This window comes from Enhydra lutris, unplaced genomic scaffold (genome assembly GCF_002288905.1).
Source record: "Enhydra lutris kenyoni isolate GAN:26980312 unplaced genomic scaffold, ASM228890v2 scaffoldscaffold6, whole genome shotgun sequence".
Classification (NCBI taxonomy): Eukaryota; Metazoa; Chordata; class Mammalia; order Carnivora; family Mustelidae; genus Enhydra; species Enhydra lutris.
In genome coordinates, this window is record NW_019154090.1 from 7,858,767 (window position 1) to 7,878,102 (window position 19,336).

Here is a 19,336-nt window from a genome sequence, read left to right on the forward strand (position 1 = left end):
TTATTAACATTAGCAGTCATTAACACCTCAGGACAAATCTGAAATGACAGAGTTCAAGCTCAATGTGGACTGCTGAAGATTCTCAAGAAACAAACCAGAGGTTTACAATAAACTCGCCAGGGAAGAGTGGCCAGAAGTAGGGTCAAAAAAGGCTCGGTCACGTGACTCGGTCCTTAGTTCCTGCGCGGGTCAGAATGACAGACCACGAATTACTTTAAAACGATCAACAAAAATTTCCAACTTCTCTTCCTGAATCAGTAGAGCAAGTTCTACTCTGGCCAGCCACGAAGGCTCTAGAAGTTGAGTGCGTGTGTGCGTGCGTGTGGCCCCGCGCCTGGCTAGGGGACTTTGTGGGGCTTGGTGGGGCTGCACGGGCGCATCTCTGCGCGGGGCAGTCGGCGTCCAAAACAGAGGCGGCGGGTAGACGCGGGAGAGGCAAGCCAGCTCCTCGGCAAACCTCGCCTTCACCACGTTTCCTAACTCCCCAGAGGGGTAACAAAAACTCTATGGGTGCTGACTACCGGCCAGGCTCCGCTGGTGGTGCTTTCCCTACGGTAATCCATTAAATCTTCCTAACAACCAAACAATGGAGCCCCCAGGGAGGAAACCACAAACCCAGCGGGCTCGCCTGGCCCAAGTGAACACCCGCAGGTGAAATGCCCTCTCTGGATGCCTTTCACTTAAGTCTCCAGCACCCCACCTTGGGAGGCGCAGAAAGCCAACCTTCCTCCAAAAAGAGTTCCGTCCCGGCTGGCAAGCACTGGCTCCCCGGAGGGCTGCGGGCTCCGGGGGCTCCCCGGCAGGCGCCGGCAGCCTTCCCCCGGCCGCACTCGGAGACCTCGCCCGCCCTGCAGCGCGATTGTGCAAGCGCTGGGCTGCCGCGCGGCCGCCACTGTCGGCTCCTGCCCGCCGGGGCAGGGCGGGGAGGCGCGAGGGCGCACACCCGGTGAACTCCGGGTGGAGTCCGCTGCGCTCCCGCCCGGGGAGCAGCGCACCCGTCACCCGAAGCCCAGGTGCCCTCGCTCACCTCGCTGACTCCATCCTATTTCCCCCCCCAGCCCTGCCCCCCCGCCCCGGGTCCCGCGTCCCTGCGAGCCGGGCCAGCCGGGGCCCTCTCCGCCCTACTCAGCATGCTCATTGGCCACCCAGGGCCTACCCTGTCTCCATAAATACATGGTCCCTGGGCATGGAGCGTGGAGAGGGATCGGAGGAAACCTCCGCGCCGAGCAGCATCTCTCCACACTCCCTGACACCTCCTCTTCGCCGCCCCAGACCTGGACGTCGGCCCCGCAGATCCACAGGCGGACCCATACCCCTTCCCATCCTCTTCAAAGAGACACCCAACCCCCAGAGGCACCCCTCCAGCCTTTGGGGCCAACGCTCGGCCGGCACCCGCGCCCTGAGGCTGCCGCACGCGGCAGCACCAAGCATCCTTGCCCAAGGTCCTTTCTTCTCCCTGCTCCTCTGCCACGCCCTCCATCGCACCTGCGGGCCCTCTTTGCCTCTGTCACCCAGAATCGCCAAAGCCCCAGATCCCGCCGGCCCCTCTTCAGCCAAATCGCGTTTCCCGGTCCCCGCGCACTTCCAAGGGCCCGGTGTCCCCCGTTGCCATGAGCTCCCCCATCGGCAAGAGCCGCTCCCTTGTCGCCTTCCTCCAGCAGCTGCGCCACCTGGGGCAGCCACCCAGACCCGTGACGTCCGCGGCGTGCGCACCCCCTGGGCCGCGGGAGGTGCCCCTCTGCCCGCTGATGGAACCCGGCGAGGCGCAGGACGCGGCAGCCCTACCGGGCCCCACCAACTGGCCGCTGCTGGGCAGCCTGCCGGAGATTCTCTGGAAGGGGGGCCTCAAGAAACAGCACGACACGCTGGTAAATGCCTCGTCGCGCCCCAATTCCCTCTCCCCTCCCTGCCCTGCGCTCCAAACCCTCGGCGGGGCGCGCGGCCGGGGCGCACAGTGCGCTGGAGTGTGGCGGTAGCTGCGGCCCCGGGAGGCGGGAGGCGGGAGGCGGGAGGAGCGCTCCCGGGACTGCGAGGGACGCGCGCTGACTCGGTGCGGCCCGCTGCAGGCGGAGTACCATAGGAAGTACGGCAAGATTTTCCGCATGAAGTTGGGTTCCTTCGACTCGGTGCACCTGGGCTCGCCGTGCCTGCTGGAAGCGCTGTACCGCACGGAGAGCGCGTACCCCCAGCGGCTGGAGATCAAGCCCTGGAAGGCCTATCGCGACTATCGCAAGGAGGGCTACGGGCTGCTGATCCTGTGAGTCCAAGAGGCAGGATGGGGGCCGACGGCTGGAGCTGACGCTTTTGAAAACTGGGAGAGGGTTTTCAGCGGTTGTTCCCCCCACTCCGCCCCACCCCGTACGCAGGGGAAACACGAAAGCCTGCACCCGGTGCAGTCTCGAACGCTTGCTAGATCAGAGTGGGCTGAGAAGAGCGGCACTGTGCACCCACCACCTGTCTTCTTTCTAGCAAATGGGTAGGGCCGTGCCTTTTCAATGAAAGGCCCAAAGCGTTACCCACATTGTGGTGTTCGGACTTGGGGCGGGTTGAGGTTCGGAAGTCAGCGTGCCAGGCCAACGTATTATATAAAAAGTTATCCCTTACGATTGCCTGTAACCCCCTCTTGTGAGCTCAAAGGCCAGAAATTAACTTCTTTTGCTTTTGACAGCTACCTTCCTATCTGGAGGGGACCCGTTCCCCCTCCAGAAAGACCCCAGTCTAGTCAGAAAGGTGGGATGAGGAGGGACATCAAGGTGGCATTCTTTTAGATACATCCATTATGTGATTGGATTCCTCTGCTTTCTAATTGTTAGCATTTAACAAGTTATCGCTTCAAAAAAAATTCAAATTGTAATGCCTAATAGTTGTATTTTTCAGGGTATATTACTGGAATTAAAAACCATAGTAATGCGTGGTGCATCACAGGCTGTGTGGTCTGGTATGGGGTCAAGGAAGAAAGTGGATAATTAGAACAGACTTTTACAGCTCCAGTGAACCTCTGACTGTGTATTATTTGGAGGCAATGACAGAATTCTAGGGTTGAGGTAATCCAAGTCAATGGATTAAGAGAGGAAAAATTTTTCTCAAACAGATCTCAGTTGCTGATGAAGGGGAGGTTCGGGTGCCCACTCTTCCTGCTGAGAATTGAGGCATCTGGCCTCCCAGATCAGCCCCGGCCAGGGCACCTCAAAAGCCCTGAGCCCAAATTACCTGGACTTCACCTTTCTGGAGTCATCTTTGGCGGGGAGGAAAGGTGGTTTTTCATTCTGATGTCAAGCCAGCCCCAAATATTCCAATGCTCATGTTCTCTGGAGAGCTCTTGCCATGATTCTGTGTTCATTTGATTATACGGCTCACATAGTTGCAGAACTGGGGGGGGGGGTGTCTTTGCTTCTCCTCTCTTTTCCTTTCAATTTGCCTTAAATAGAATTCTGCTTCTCTCCTAGGGAAGGAGAAGACTGGCAGAGGGTCCGGAGTGCTTTTCAGAAAAAACTCATGAAACCAGTAGAAATTATGAAGCTTGACAACAAAATCAATGAGGTTTGCAGATTGGGAGCAGCTTTCTAGGGGTCTCCTGGGGAGGGAGAGATGTTTATGGAACTTCAAGTCGTAGCTACAGAGTGCAAGCAATTTGATGGTTCGGGGGTCTTCCTTTTCTTCCTACTCTTCTCCACATCCTCCTCCCCAAACCCTCAATCGTCCTTCCTTCACTCTTTTGTAAGGTAACATCTCAATAAGGGAATGATTCTAAGCAGAGACTGCAGTAGACGACAGCCTTGAATTTGGATCTCAGCCCTCCATCCCTAACTCTGTAACTTGACTTGACTATTCCCTTAGCTTCCCTAAGCTTCACTTTCCCAATCTATACATTGGGTGTGACAGTTCCCATCCCACAAATTTGCTGGGGGAATTAAATGAGATAATGCTTGTAAAATTCCTAGGCCATGCCATTTGAGCTGGGTTTTGCTAGATAAATAGGAGCCTTCAAGACAGAAGTTGGAGAAAGGCATTCAGGCAGAGAGAGTAGCTTGCTGAAAATAGGGAGGCATGAGATAGCGCGGTGCGTTCAGAGAATAGTATATTCAGTGCAGCCAAGTGGCTAGGCTTTCTCTGAAATGATACTGGACAGAGGGCAGCTCTTAATGTTTCTGTACCATGGTAAGGCATTTAGACATTATCCTTTAGTCAACAGAAGGCATAAGAGGGAGGTATTTAAGCATACAGTATTCTCTTTACTTCTAATCACTCTAGGTGTTTATTTGGAACTGAACTTGAACCCAGATAGGATCAGACAGGTGTAAGATTACAAACCCAGAAGGTTTCAGGGGCCAGTTAACTCATATACAGGTGTAAGGAAGGCCCAGCAGGGATTTTAACAAACAGAACAGTGCGTGCCCTTTCTGGAAGGGACAGCAGCCCCAGCTCCAGCAAATGACTGCCACGTAGGAATGCAGACCCAGGGTGTCCAGATTTTATCATTATTATTTTTTTTTATAAGTAGTGAAAATTCCACGGGTTAATGTGAAATTTCTGGAGTTTTTTCAATGGTAACAATTTCATAGTCTTTTTTAATAAACTATGTGGACAAACTCAAAATGCCCATTGGTTACACAGATGGGCTTTGTAGTCACACTTACCCTGTTCCAGGCCCCAGTGTGGCCACTTTCCAGCTACCTGTCCAAGGGCGAGCACCTCAGCCCCACTCGAAGCCCGTTCTCTCCTCTGTTAGGCAGGAAATGAGAGTAATGACAGTATTTCCACCTCACAGGGCCGTAGGATCAGCTAAGATAACACACTTCACATGGTCCTTGGTATGATACAAGCCTTGTTAATTGTGATATGTTAGTCTTCTAAAACCCTGATTTTGGCAGCTGGCATCTAGAGCCCTTATGTAACTTGTCCCAGGTCACAGAGCTATTTAGTGAAGGAGATGTGTCCCGAATTTGTGGATTTTTCTGCTTCCAAGTTCAATACGCTTGAACACAATACCAACCAGTAAAGAGATGTTTGCTGGCCCAGACATATGGAAGTGGCAGACCTCATGGGGCTTGATGGGTTGTGCCAACAAACACTTGGCTGATTCCTCCTTCATGGCTTCGTACCCATTCTGATTAGAAGAAATGTTTTCCTTTTCTTAAATTTAGATCAGAAGTGGAAACCTAAGCTTTAGGGTGGTTTAAGGAAAAGCTGAGAAAATAACCTGGGACAAGGTTGTTAGGACAGAAGGTGAGCCCCCAGGGAGAATATATAATTAGTGTTGCTTCAGAAGGAATAACATGACAGGCAGTGAGTATACAAAGTACCAAGACCTGAAATTAGCTTACTGAGCCTTCATACTTTTGTTTTCCTTCAATGACTGAAATGTATCTTCTGTGGATTCTTTCTTTTAAGGTGTTGGCTGATTTTATGGGTAGAATAGATGAGCTCTGTGATGAGAGGGGCCACATTGAAGACTTATACAGCTATCTGAACAAATGGTCATTTGAAAGTAAGTTGTCTTCACTGTCTTGTTTGATTTCCTGGTGACTCTGTCAATAACTCTTCTATAATCATACACTGTTGCTGGCAATGAAGGGCCATTTGTGCAGTCTTCTCATGCTTTCAGGCACCTGAGTTATGCTTTACACTATGGGTTGTTTATGTAGTCACTCAACAAACATTTATTGAACACCTGCTATGTGCCCAGCACTGTGCTTAGTATTAGAGACACAGCAGTGAACGAAACAGGCAATGTCTGTGTTCCCATGGAGCTTCGAGTCTAGTAGGGTTGACGATCAATAAGTAAACACACTTTAATATATATTTTTCCAAGGGGTAAGGGATTCAAGAAAGAACCTAGGTGCCTAGAGGAGGCAGGTCTGCTTTGGGAAGGAGACAGTTAATGGGAGACCTAACAGAGCAAGCCATGGGGCATCCGTGGGAAGATGGTTCTAGACTGTGGAGACAGGAAGGCCAAATACCCCCAAGGTGGAAACATGAGTGATGTCTCCCAGGCTTCCAGTTTGCTGGTGTGAGTGGATGGTAGGGGAAGGGAAAGAGGGGCGGGGAAGACCAAGCCAAGGGCTGTAGGTTCTGGCCAGAACTTGAGCTTTTAGTCTGAGTCAGATAGGGAGCCATGGAGGGTTCCAAACAGAAAAGGGGATGATCCCTTTCTTTGAGGAACACTGCAGGAACAAAAAGCAGAGCTCTGCCTGGACCAGGATGCTGCCCTGTGGGGATGCAGGCAAGGAAGCTGTTTCCATGGAATGAGTAGGCACCTGACTGAGGAGGTTTGAGGCTGTGGGAGAATCTGAGAGAGCTGACTCAGCTAAGCTCGGCCAGGGACTGCTTCGTGGCAGTGGTGCCATATCAGCTGAGGCCTGGTAGATGAGTAGGAGTTCGCCAGATGGAGGTCAAGGAAGGAGCAGAGAAGATTCTGTTGAAGGAACAGGAAGATGTTCAGAATGACCAGAGCATGACCAACAAGGGAGAGGCATGGCGAGGGCAGAGGATGGGAGGAGGGCAGGGGCCAAACCTTGTAAACCAGGGATGGGAACTTGGCTTTGAGCTTGGAAGTATCTGGGAGTGATATAGAGGGCTTTTAACCAGAAGGTGGCTTGGACTGATTTGCTGGGAGGATCACTCTGGATGCAGATGGGAGGGTTGGAGAGGGCTCTCCAGGATGGAGCCTTTTGCTGTGACCTGTCTCCACCATCAACTCAGCCTCACTTTAAAGAGAGACCATTTGACTATCTTAGCACATTAGAAAGCTCCGTGCAAAGAAGAAAACCACGGAAGGTGTTAAGGGAAAGGGGAGGAGAATAAAGTAAGGGAATGATTAGAGAGGAGAAAGGAAGTGTATGTTTTGGAAATTGTCCACTGGAAATACCCGAATGAAGGAGTATCGAAAGCATGTCTTTGCAAGTCAAAGAAGATCGGTGGTTTAAAAATTATTGTCCAGCGTTATGAGATATCTCAAGGAGGGCAGTCCACAGCTGGCACTCAGCGATGTCCTTGAGTACTCTCCATCTTTTTGCTCATCCATCCTTAACTGGTTGGCTTGTTGCAAAATGGCTGCTACCCTTCCCGGCCTCACCTCTGCATTCCAGGCAAAAACAAGAAGAAAAGAGGGAGGAGCTAAGCCAGCTGTACCTGCCCCTTTTATTAAGAAAGCAAAGGAGTATTTTCCTTAAGCCTCATTGGCCAGACCTGGGCCATGCCGCTTCTCAGGCTGCTACAGGAAAGCCTGGGGAAATCAGGGAACAGGAATGTCACCAGAGTCTTAGATCAATCCACTCTCATTGCCTGAGGATTGATACACTAATGCTCTAAATAAAATCGGAGATCTCTTAAGGAAGAAATAGGGGAGAATGAGTATCAGGGAGGCCATTAACAGTGTCTGCTACACATAATATCGATGACCAACTCTGACAAAAGCAAGCATTAGGAGACATTCATTTGCATATAAAAATGGCTATATTTTCACCATGGCATTTCTGACCAGGAGGTTCTGCAGGGAATAGGTAGGTCAGTGGACGTGGAGACAACTTCTAGAAGGTGAGAAGAGTGTCATGCCCCTTTCTCTCAGCTTTTTTGCCTTTCCTCTTAGAAAAGACCTCGCTCTTACAAAAGATGGATTCGAACTTTTAATAGCCTGCTACTCACAGACCCCAGTGCTGCTGCGATTGCATAACTCTTGATTATTTTAAATGACAGGCATCTGCCTTGTGCTCTATGAGAAGAGGTTTGGACTCCTCCAGAAGGATGCAGGGGATGAAGCTTTGAACTTCATCATAGCCATCAAAACAGTAAGCATCCCCCCGAGGAGAGCAATTTTCCCGATTTACAGAACTTCACGCACGTGCATCCCGTTTCCCCAGGAGGGGCCACACACCTCTATTTTATTACACTAGTTAAGTGTTCATTTCAACGCATCATGTGTTTTCACATGTGTATGTGCACGTATGCTCGTAAACCAGGAATCACGCTACATCATTGTCGAGGCACATTTAAATAGGTACTTCAGTTAAAAGACAGTCGATTAAAATACTATTTGAAAAAGAGTCTGAAAATGTTCAGAGGTAATATTTTTGAATCGTTTTGATCCCACATGGATGTGATAGATTCCGTGAAACTGGTGTCAAAATGTCGGACATTGGGAAATTAATGGAAATGGAAGTCAATATGGAAGAGATGGTTTTCCTTCTTTCTCCTTCTTTTTAAACGTGTAGGTCCTAAGATCACATTTTTTACTAAACACATCCAGTGGAAAATCATCCCAAAGATCATTTTCATTGTGCCACCAGGGCGGGGTAGGGCTCTGTGCCCAGCACGGGATGGGGAGAGTTCCTGCTTTGTGGAAGCACGGGGCGTGGGTCATGTAGGGCGCTCTTCTCCCATGTGACAGTGGTCTCTGAGAGGTAGTTACCGGAATGAAAGGCACTGTGTTCCTCACAGATGATGAGCACGTTTGGAAGGATGATGGTGACCCCAGTCGAGCTGCACAAGAGCCTCAATACCAAGGTGTGGCAGGCCCACACGCTGGCCTGGGACACCATTTTCAAATCAGGTAATGTGGACACACACACACACACACACACACCCCACAGCCCCATCTCTGGAGCTGCTGCCAGAAGGCTGGAATGATCTTGACTTCATGACCTTGATCCTTTGATGGAGTTGCGCGTCCTGATTATTTCCAGCTTTGGAAACATGAGTTTAGAATCCCCCTGGTATAGGAAATTCTATTTCTAAGGAAAAGATGGCTTTGTGTAGTCTTTGGGAGCCAGAAGTGGTTAAAAGAAAGAGCTCTGGAGTCAGAGATACCTGGATTCAAATCCCAGCTCTGTCATTGGGGTCGCAGGTTGACCAAATGTGCTGTATTGCCTTCGTCCTCAGAAGTCTTGTCTCTCAAATGGGCTAATAACGACAATAATGATACTTACCTCAATGCAACTGTTTCTAGGTCTAATACAGATAATGTAAAAACCTGACTTATCTCAATACCTAATGATTCTGAGCTATGTCTGCCACATCACAAGGAGAATATTGGTCCTATGAGTATTGTTCTATGAGTTACCAATATGTACTAGTAAGAGGATCTATATCATATCATACCATGTCATATCTTTTATACACACATAACCATATACTCATTTAATTCTCACCAACAACCCTATCAAGTAGGTCATTCTATTAGCCCTGAGGGACAGAACTGAGGCACAAAGAAGTACCTTTGTCAGGATGACATGCTGGGTGATGGCAAAAGCTAGGGTTGGAAGCCGGACCGAAGGGCTCCCAAAGCTCTAGCTTTAGCTGCTGTACCGCTTACAGTCGTCGTTACTACTGTCAACCTCGCTGTTAGTAGTATTCCGGTGGTGGCTTGCCTAGGGGATTGAAACGAGGGAGACATGGGTCTAGAACATTCTCTACGAACGTTAGAAATTTCTGCTACCATCGCCAGCATGCAGGGCACTGCCCTTGAGTGTGTGTGTGTTCATGTGTGTTTATGTTTGGTGACACTGGGGGAGCTTCTTTCCTCCCCTACCGTCCAGATTTGGGAGCCAAGTCCCACCATGCCTGTATTCGTGTGTGACCAGATCAGCGAGACACCTGGATCTGGGTGCAAGTTCTGATCCTGACGGCAGACCCAAATCCCATCTCTGTCTTGTGACGATCTCTTCCAAACTCTAAGCTCTTACTACTTGAAACTGTGACCTGAGAGCAGTGGCAGCAGCACCTGGGAGCCCATTAGAAATGCAGACTTCCAGGCCTGCCCCAGACCCCTGATTCAGAATCTGCACTTTAACAAGATGCCCAGGTGATTCTTCAGCATGTTAAAGTTTGAGGAGCACTGCTCCCCCAGGCACCGATCCATCCTTGGTTTCTTAACAACAAGGCAACATTAGCTCCTTGAAGAAATGATCAGTGTCCCTGAAAAGGTCTTTTAATGTCACGGGGAGGACTTTATCTGGGGTTCTCTGGCATTCTTTCTCATCGTCACCGTCACCTGACTTCCTTTCCCTCTTCTCTTCTCCAATAGTCAAATCTTGTGTCGACAACCGCTTAGACAAACATTCTGAACAGCCCAGCGCAGATTTCCTCTGTGATATTTATCACCATAATCAGCTGTCCAAGAAAGAATTGTATGCAGCAGTCACAGAGCTCCAGCTGGCCGCTGTAGAAACGGTAAGGGGCATGATGTCGGTTTGCTAAATGAACGGGCTGGAAAATCTTTTTCAGGATGAATTTTAAATACTCCTTCAACTCATTCAGTCCACAAGGATTAACTGAGCAGTGGCTTAGCAGAAATAAAAAGAGCATCCTATGAGATGCTGTGGGAGACCCAGGGCACAGCCTTGGTCCTTCAACAGGTGATAGCAGGTGAATTCATGCGCTCTAGAGGGGAAAGTCAAGTGCCACAATAAAGACACAGGCTGCTACAGGAATTCAGAGGCAGTAAAATGCCACATCATAGAAGGACTTTTAAAAATTGAGTATGTTCTAAAAGGTTGTCGACTTTGCCCCTGAAGTGCCTGACTATGGTTGTTACTCTAAAAATATTGGCATGCTCTCTGCCAGTCCATTTATTTTTTTCTGATTAAAAGCATAAACATAGTGAGTCCAGGAAAACTTGCTTTTGACTTATATGAAATAACCAATTTGAAATACCAAGATTCTGTCCCCAGTGTGCTGGGTTCTCCTGGCAGGTACACAATCCAACCAGATTCCGCAAATTCTGACAGGGGTCCCGGTGGGTTTGACCATCTTCGATCTGTTCTTTGCACCATCACTGGAAAGATGTGTACTAATATTCCTCATGACCCAATAGTTCATACACCTATAATTGCTAAGAAAAATATGTCCTGGTTCATTTCTTTCCATGTTTCCCCTTTCTTTTGTGTTTCGCACCCAAAGAAAAAGTAGGGTTTTCTATATCGGGTGGGGGAAGCAAGGTCTTCATTTCTCCTCATGCTCCAGGAGGCTGTTAAAAGGAGGAATTCATTTTGTTCACCGTCATACTGATTCACTTAACCTAAGAGGCTCCTTAGGGTGATAAAAGTAAAGGTTCACCGAGTATCTTTTGTTTTCAGCGGGAATGTGAGCTCCATGGGAGATGACTTGGTTTTGTCGGCTGCTATATTCCTAGGATTAGACTAGTACTTAGCATAAAGTAGGTGCTCAACAAATACTTGATAAATAAAAGAAAGGATTCAGAAACGACAGAGTGCCTACTGTGTGCTTGGCACTGTTCCAGGTGCTTGAGGGACCACCATGAACCAGAGGCCAAGGTCGTGGCCTTCATGGAACTGAACTGTGGGGAGGGAAATCCAACTAGAAACATGTAGATATACCAGTAAATAGGATTATTTCAATTAATGATAGGAGACATGGAGGAAACCTTCTGAGTGTTGGGCTAGAAGGAGATGGAGAGGGGACAGGGTTCCTCTCCGAGGAAGTGATCCTGAAGCCGACTGAAATGATGAGAGAGAGGCAGCCAGGGCAAGATCCGGTGGAAGAGCTCTCCAGATAGAGGAAACAGCATGTGCAAGGGTCCTGGAGCAGAAAGACGGTGGGAGCTGGAGACCTAGCAAGTGTGGTCAGGTAGACACTGGAGAAGTCAAGGGGCCGTATTCACCAGAAGCCTTAGTAAGCCATTTGGATTTTATTACACCTGTGATGGAAAGCCCTTGGGGTATTATAAGCAAGGAGCAGCCTGATCAAATTTTTGTTTTGAAAGGAGGGCTCTGGTTGGTGTAGTGAAAGAAGGCTCTAGAAGAGGCAGAGCAGAAGCCAGGAGGCCAGCTGCGAGACGGATCTCCTCCATGGAAGTCAAGCCGGGATAGTTAGTGCCTGCGAGGTTTCCCAGGACATTTTCAGCCCCTGCAGTTACCCTAAAAGGCCCAGGCTGTCTTACAAGGCTTTGGTGAAAGCTACAGTTATCTGCCTCTTGGAAACTCTATTTGGTACTTGTGGTAAAGGCCCCGCTGATATGGTTAAATGTTTCTTTTTTAGTCCTGGCAATTCTGGAAGTCACTTTTGGAAAATCAGAGAAATTTGAAAGTGTATCTAATTTGGTGGCTATGCCCTCTTCCTGTTTTGTAAATTGGACTCTTGTAATAATGCCGCCCACAGTTCATTTGCAGCTGAGGCTACCGCTCCTCTGACATGAAGAAGCCTGCCTTGAAGGCATCTTCTTCCCAAAATAGTAAATGCCGTTGGCTCCAAATCGTCTCGAACTTTGCTCGTTTCTGTCAGGGGTACATGGCACTTAGCAAAACCGTCTTCGTGTCTGCAATGACCATTTTTACAGGAATATTCGGCTTACATTAGCTAAAAAAAAAAAAAAAAAAAAAGCCTAAAAACAAATACATATGACTACCCTCGGTGACTGTTATGAAGCTAAAAGCTACACTGGCTATTTCAGCCAGTATTTTTTCTCCACTTGTTGCCTTTGGAAAGGAAGTAAAGCATGACACTTGAAAGACCATGAGCCTCTGTCAGAAGCTGTGGCTGGGTCCTTCAAATACTCAACTCAGTGCCAGAATTTCTTATTTTGGTGTTGGCACCCTCCTACCAGGGCTCTTTGCCTGTGGCTGAAACCCAGGGTTTCATAGATAAGGCTTTTTCGTTGTTGTTGTAACTTTTTAGGGTGTGACAAAAGAAAAACCCCTCCCTTTTAAATTCCAGAAATGCAGCTTCTTACGCATTTGCACTATAAAATTAAAAAGAAAAAACCTCAGGGGTGCCTGGGTGTTTCAGTGGGTTAAGCCTCTGCCTTCGGCTCAGGTCATGATCCCAGGGTCCTGGGATCGAGCCCCATATCGGGCTCTCTGCTCAGCGGGAAGCCTGCTTCCCCCTCTCTCTCTGCCTGCCTCTCTGCCTGCTTGTGATCTCTCTCTCTGTGTCAAGTAAATAAATAAAATCTTTAAATAAAAAGAAAAAAAAAAGAAAAAGACAAAAACTCATTAGAAACACTGCCGTGATCTCCATCCCTCTATTCCCACCGAGGTATACTATTCATTTTCTGTATTAAACAACTTTTGATTAAACGCTTTTTTATTTTGAGATAATTAGAGAGTCACTGCAGGTCTAAGGAAAAATAGAGGGGACCCCCTGGGATCCTTTCCGCAGCTTCCCCCAGTGGTAACATCTTGCAGAAATAAAGCCTTATCACACCTGGAAACTGACACAGATACAGTCCTAACCAGCTCGCTCTCCTGTCACCAGTTCCACATGCTTCTTTTGTGTTCGGACAATTTTTGTATCAAACTGAATTGTAAGTGTCCTAATGCAGCTGATTATTTCAAAGAGTCTGTTGACTAAGCTATCCTTAATTGGCATTATTTTCTAAAACAAAGCTGACTTTTCAAATACTGTAAAGTGTAGGCATCAGCTTGCATTCAGCTCATAATGGTTTTGAGGCAGTTTATTTGCCGAAACTCAAGTTTATGTCCATTTGCCTTTCAGACAGCGAACAGCTTAATGTGGGTTCTCTACAATTTATCCCGTAACCCCCATGTGCAGCAAAAGCTTCTTAAGGAAATTTGGAGTGTATTGCCTGGAAATCAGATGCCACGGGCAGAGGATTTGAGGAATATGCCATATTTAAAAGCCTGTTTGAAAGAATCTATGAGGTGAGAACACATGCTTAAGCCAACACAGATACGCTGGAAAACCATTCTCTTAAATATACAATGAGGGGCCTCCACACCCACAGACAACACCCATCGTCGACTCAGAAACATTTAACAAACTGCAAAATAAATAAATACATAATCATTAGGTCCATATTCTTTCACTATTATTCATTTCTTAAATCACTTGGGCAAATTCTAATAAATCTCTAGAAAGTCAGTGTCCTCCCCTTTCAATCAGTAATAATAACAGTCTAATGAATGCTATAAGCTCTAATTAAGGTTAGGGGCATAAGTGAAGGATATGAGAAGAAATTTAGCAAGAAAACCATATTATTATTTGATAAGACAAAGAGGCATCTTTGTCTTTGAGCCTCTGGGATAAAATGCTCTTTGGAAATTCTTTTTACACCCTTTCTGGAAAACAAAACTCACAACATTTTAGGATTGGGAAAAAGACAGCTTTCACTTCATGAAGAGCAGATAGGAGAAACTTAGAACAAAAGTCAGGCTTAAGGGTGATGCTGGAAACACACACATTTGCAGTCCAGAATGAAACAGGAGAAAATCAGCATTAAGAACTACTAAGCAGTTACTGGGGAGTTAACCAATACAATAAGGAATAAAACCAGGAGTTATAAATTTAGGGAAGAAAGAGACAGAACCTCTCGGGATGTCTGGGGGTTCAATCGATTAGTGTCCTACTCTTGATTTCAGCTCAGGTCATGATCTTGGAGTTGTGAGATCAAGCCCAGTGTCGGGCTCAGCACCGGGCTTGGAGCCTGCTTAAGATTCTTTCTCTGCCCCCCCATATATAAGTTAATTAAATAAAATAAAACTTTCTTTCTAAAAAAAAGAGACAGAACTTCTATGTGAGAGTTGTGATCCTGCTCCCTTTTTGAGTTTGAACTTATGCAGGAATTATTTATTTAATCAGTATCTCCATCCCCACTGCTATTTGATCTAGAGATTGGTCTGTGCTCACCTTTACATGTTAATTTTGTTTTTTCAGACTTACCCCAAGTGTGCCGTTCACAACTCGGACGCTTGACAAGGCAACGGTTCTGGGTGAATACACTTTACCCAAAGGAGTAAGTAGGGTTCATGCAATCTGTACCTTATTGAGCTTTGAACGATACACTTTCCAAAATATTCGTCGGATCTCCATAAACACTTTCCCTGGGAGAACATTCATTTTGGAAATATGTGTATCTTAGTATATAGCTGACATGTTGCATTGTATGGTGTTAGGACTAATGGTTTGGGAAAAAAGAGACGTAGATTCAAGCATAGCCTTGAGTGAGTTACCTAACCTTTGTGACCTCAGCTTTGTCATCTGTAAAATGGGGATAATAATGGAACCCACCACATAGGGTGGCATGAGAATGTGATGCTAAATTTTAAACTTCTTTACCTCTTCATCACCCGGTATATTTCTAGCACTAAATACATATTGGCAATCATCATATTATAAACTCATGGGTTGCGTTTAAGTTTGCAAGGTGGTCCCTTTTGTCAATTTTGCTGTTCAAATGTTTCCTTCTAGTTGTTTTACACCATTTGTGTTTCTGTGTGTTTTTAGACGGTGTTGATGCTAAATACCCAGGTGTTGGGATCCAACGAAGAAAATTTTAAAGATTCAAGCCAGTTTAGGCCGGAACGTTGGCTTCAGGAGAAGAAAAAGATTCATCCTTTTGCACATCTCCCATTTGGTGTTGGGAAAAGAATGTGCATCGGTCGCCGACTAGCTGAGCTCCAGCTCCACTTGGCTCTCTGCTGGGTAAAGCTCTCATTTCTGCACTTGTGCTCTCTCGTACTCCACAAGGCAGGAGGATGGGGTGGGTAATTCTGCCTTTTTGGTGCATGTGTGTTCCAGATCGTCCGCAAATACGACATCGTGGCCACGGACAACGAGCCGGTGCAGATGCTACATCTTGGCATCCTGGTGCCCAGCCGGGAGCTCCCCATCGCCTTCCGCCAGCGCTAAGAGCCTCAGGTGAGCATCTGGCGGGCTGTGACCGGCCCAGGGGTGAGCTGAGCTCCGAAGTCAGCGAGACTCAGGTTTGAATCCTTGCTCGCCACTGAGTGGCTGGGGACCTGGACCAGCTCCTTAACCTTTCTGCTGCCATTTTTTTTTTAATTTTTAATTTGTAGAATGGGGACCAAAATCATATCTTCCTAGAAAGTTGATATGTTACCAAATACTTAGCCTGGATCCTGGCATCCAATAAGTGCTCAGTAAAGGCAAGATGCCATTACGAGTTTTGTGTGTGAGTATCAGGGGTGGACAAACCTTTTCTGTAAAGGACCAGCTAGCAAATAGTGTAGGCTTTGCAGGCCTTGAGATCTGCCCCAGGGCCACTGAACTCTGCCTCGTAGCTTGAAAGCAGCCTCACACAATTTCTTGACAAACAGGTGTGGCTGTTTTGTTTGTTTTCTATCGCTGCTACAACAACTTACTAAAACGAATTATGTACAAATTGCTTAAAACTTGTATTAAATAATAAATGTATTACCTTGACAGTTTTGTAGATCAGAAGTCTGGCCCAGCTCTTACCAGGCTAAAATCAAGCTGCTAGCAAGGCTACATTCCTTTCTGGGGGCTCCAGGGGAGAATCTATTCTCTTGCTAATCTGGGTTGTCCTCAGAATTTAGTTTCTTAGGGTTGTAGGACTGAGGTCCCTATTTTCTTGTGGGCAGCTGAGAGCTAATCCCAGTTTTCCTTAGTTCATGACCTCTTCCTCGATCTTCAAAGCTAGCCAGAGCGACCTGAGTCCCTTTCCTGGCTTAGAATCTCTCCTCCTTCTGCCATTCAGGATAATCTTCCCATCTCAAGGTCCATAAGCATAATTGCATCTGCAAAATTCCTTTTGCCATGCCTTTGCAGGCTCTGGAGATTAGAGCATACACATTTCCTCAGAGCCATTATTCTGTCTACTAAAACCATTCCAATAAAACTTTATTTATAAATACAGGTGGCCAGCCTTATTTGAGCACAGGGCTTTGGCATACCGAACCCTGAAATGTAAGTGTATATATTTACTAGCCTGTGTTAAATATCATTTACTTATACTTCTTTAATATGTAATTGGGTTTTACTTTATTTTCCAGATTTTTTTTTTAACCCCGACCAAGAACAGCAATGTTTACCCTCCCACAAGCATGGTGCTTATGACTTCTACATTCCTGGAAAGCTAACTTCAATCACCAGAGCATGAAACAGCACATAAAGAACAGTTAAGCCCTGGTGTTTATACTCTTTCTTCAGCACAATTGTTCTGGAAGCTGCACAGTCTGACTGTCTGTAAAGATGATGGTATTTAATAAGATTGTATCTGACTCAGGAAACCAGATTGTTGGGACGCAAGGCACTCCGAGGGGTATACTGCTGGCTTCCTTGAACCAATGTCAGCACCATCTTGGCTTACGTAGAATTACTCATAATACCGCTTTCTCTTGCACATTCCGTGATGTGACAAGGAGGCCAGGCATTTTCCAGTTAGTCTGGCAAAGTCACTAAATGTTTCTCTTCCTTCCCTACCAAATTCACTGCTTGGTTCTTTACTTCTCAAAAGTGAGTTTACATTTCACAATGAAAGACCTAACGTATGCTATCTAAATCATCTGGGACTTGGGGTAATACTGGCAATCCATTTATTGTAACTCTGTTTAATGTAATATTTGGGGAAACACTTGTTTATAACGTAAGCAAAGCTATATGTTAAAGTTATCTGGTCTCTGTGAAACCGCATTTTTCCTGTTTTGAAATTGCAGCATTATTGGGAAATCAGAGAATAACTCTATTTTAAGAAATACTTTGATGAAGTCAGAACCTCTTATCTAAGAAGGCCTTAATGATTCACCACGGCATCATTTTGTCAAAAGATTCTGAAATTCTTTATTTAGCTAATGGATTTCCCTCTAGCATTAAGAAGTAGATCCACAGTTTTTAAATTGTGTATGTGTGTGTGTCTGTGTGTGCTATAATGACAATTTTCAAGTCATTTTAAAAAAATATATATGGTATTTGATTTAGGATCTATGGTTTAGGACAATGTTCTAGTGTCCAGTTACAGTTTCAAAAATATTCGGTGACTTCTCATGCTTTGCTTTCCCCTCTATAGAAAAGTAGTAAAGTGTGCATACATTAGAGATTAACTATATAAACCATTTTATGTGATTTGACTTCCTTGAGAAAATACAATTTCATAATGGAAAATGCATAGAGATTTACCCCGTACTTAAAACTTTGTAAAAATGTTTTTACAGTTTATTTTTAATATACGTTTACTACTACTTTTCTTAAAAACATACTATATATTTCTGTATATTTGAGAAAGATTTATCTTCCTAGGTTATATTTTTAGGATATTTCAGAAGTATACATTTATATCCTTTTATTTGAATATGTACCTATCACTGAGATAAGTGCATGCTGTCTCCCTACTGTGAAATTATTTTTAGAATGGTAAATCTACATGTGTCGTCAGATCTCATTTGTATGCCTTCTTAGAATTATCTGAAAATAAAAGTTTTGAAACATTCTAGAACGGTTTCCTTTTTGTTGCATTTGTTACATCAAAATTTAAAGTTTTAAACTTTGTCTTACTGGAAGACTTTCCCAGGAAGGCCCTTTTACAAGCCCCATAGCACAAAATCTGGTCTGACAAAAAGGTGGACATCCCTAACAGTTTTACAGAAAGATGATCATTTGAGTGGTGAAATAATTTTCCCTTTTGTTTTTTCAATATTTTTCAAGCCCATTTACTTCTGTCTGAACCACACCTGCCACCAGATGTTTGCATACACTTCCAGCTGATCTCGTCTGTTCTTTGTTCACTGGCCATTTTGGCCTTCTCAAAACCCAAAACCAATTGTCTCATCCTTGCTTCTGTGGTGTCCCATTGCTTTCATCTAAAGATGCAATTTTTTTTTAAGATTTTATTTATTTATTTGACAGACAGAGATCACAAGTAGGCAGAGAGGCAGGTAGAGAGAGAGAAAGGGAAGCAGACTCCCCACCGAGCAGAGAGCCTGATCTGGGGCTCGATCTCAGCACCCTGGGATCACAACCTGAGCCGAAGGCAGAGGCTTTAACCCACTGAGCCACCCAGGTGCCCCAAGATGCAATTTCTTAAGCCAGACATCAGTGTCCTGGAAAATATGGCCGCACTGAACCATGGGCCCCAACCCACGTCCCCCACACCCAGATGCCTCCAGACCCCGCCACACTGGCTTCTGCCAGTTTCTCTGACTCCTTCAACACTATTGACCCACGAGGTTTTGCACCCGCGGCCCCTCCTCCTGCCATCTTCCCTCCTGGCGCATTCTTCCTTTACCTGCTCTTCTCTTACACGCTACTCAGAGCTCTGCTCCAGCTTCCTGCAGGAAGCCTTCCTGGATGACTGAGATGCCCCAGAGGCTGGTCCTGGCATCAGGATTCATTAAGGAAGTGATTCTGGAGGAGAGTGTGAGGGGGACTGAGTGCAGCAGGGTAGGAGGAGGAACCAAAGCAGGTACAATTTGGGGCGGGGGGGGGCAGGGAGGAGGCACTCCAGTCTCAGCTGGATCCCCCGGGGAGCCCTGGGCACGGTGCTTACCCAGCGAGTGGGTTTGTTCTCCCTGGGGCCAACCCTCTTCAGGAGGCCCCTGGAGGATGCACCCTCCCGGGTACCTCTGGCTCTGAGAGATGTCCACACAGAGTGGCTCATGGAAGCCCA

General features: G+C 46.5%; 1 protein-coding gene across 2 annotated transcripts; it reads left to right on the forward strand.

The window, feature by feature from the left end:
* The first annotated feature begins 1,610 nt into the window (after window positions 1–1,610).
* LOC111141789 (1,25-dihydroxyvitamin D(3) 24-hydroxylase, mitochondrial) lies at window positions 1,611–17,591 on the forward strand. 2 transcript variants are annotated; one of them, XM_022494604.1, is made up of 12 exons: window positions 1,611–1,868; window positions 2,067–2,257; window positions 3,447–3,540; window positions 5,392–5,488; window positions 7,696–7,787; window positions 8,437–8,548; window positions 10,022–10,167; window positions 13,450–13,616; window positions 14,629–14,707; window positions 15,199–15,396; window positions 15,493–15,612; window positions 16,728–17,591. In XM_022494604.1, exons 1-11 carry the CDS (start codon window positions 1,611–1,613, stop codon window positions 15,601–15,603), a joined length of 1,545 nt encoding a protein of 514 aa, XP_022350312.1. In that variant the 3' UTR covers window positions 15,604–15,612; window positions 16,728–17,591. The 2 variants fall into 2 exon arrangements, with proteins under 2 accessions (XP_022350312.1, XP_022350313.1); XM_022494605.1 differs by lacking the exons at window positions 15,199–15,396; window positions 16,728–17,591 and having other exon boundaries at window positions 15,493–15,603.
* Window positions 17,592–19,336: the final 1,745 nt, after the last annotated feature.

Bases quoted from the DNA above. Each gene is read 5' to 3' on its own strand.
- LOC111141789 (XM_022494604.1), top strand. From the start codon at position 1,611: ATGAGCTCCCCCATCGGCAAGAGCCGCTCCCTTGTCGCCTTCCTCCAG. The intron at 5,489-7,695 runs GTAAGTTGTCTT...TTTAAATGACAG, and splicing joins GAACAAATGGTCATTTGAAA to GCATCTGCCTTGTGCTCTAT. The intron at 7,788-8,436 runs GTAAGCATCCCC...TGTTCCTCACAG, and splicing joins TCATCATAGCCATCAAAACA to ATGATGAGCACGTTTGGAAG.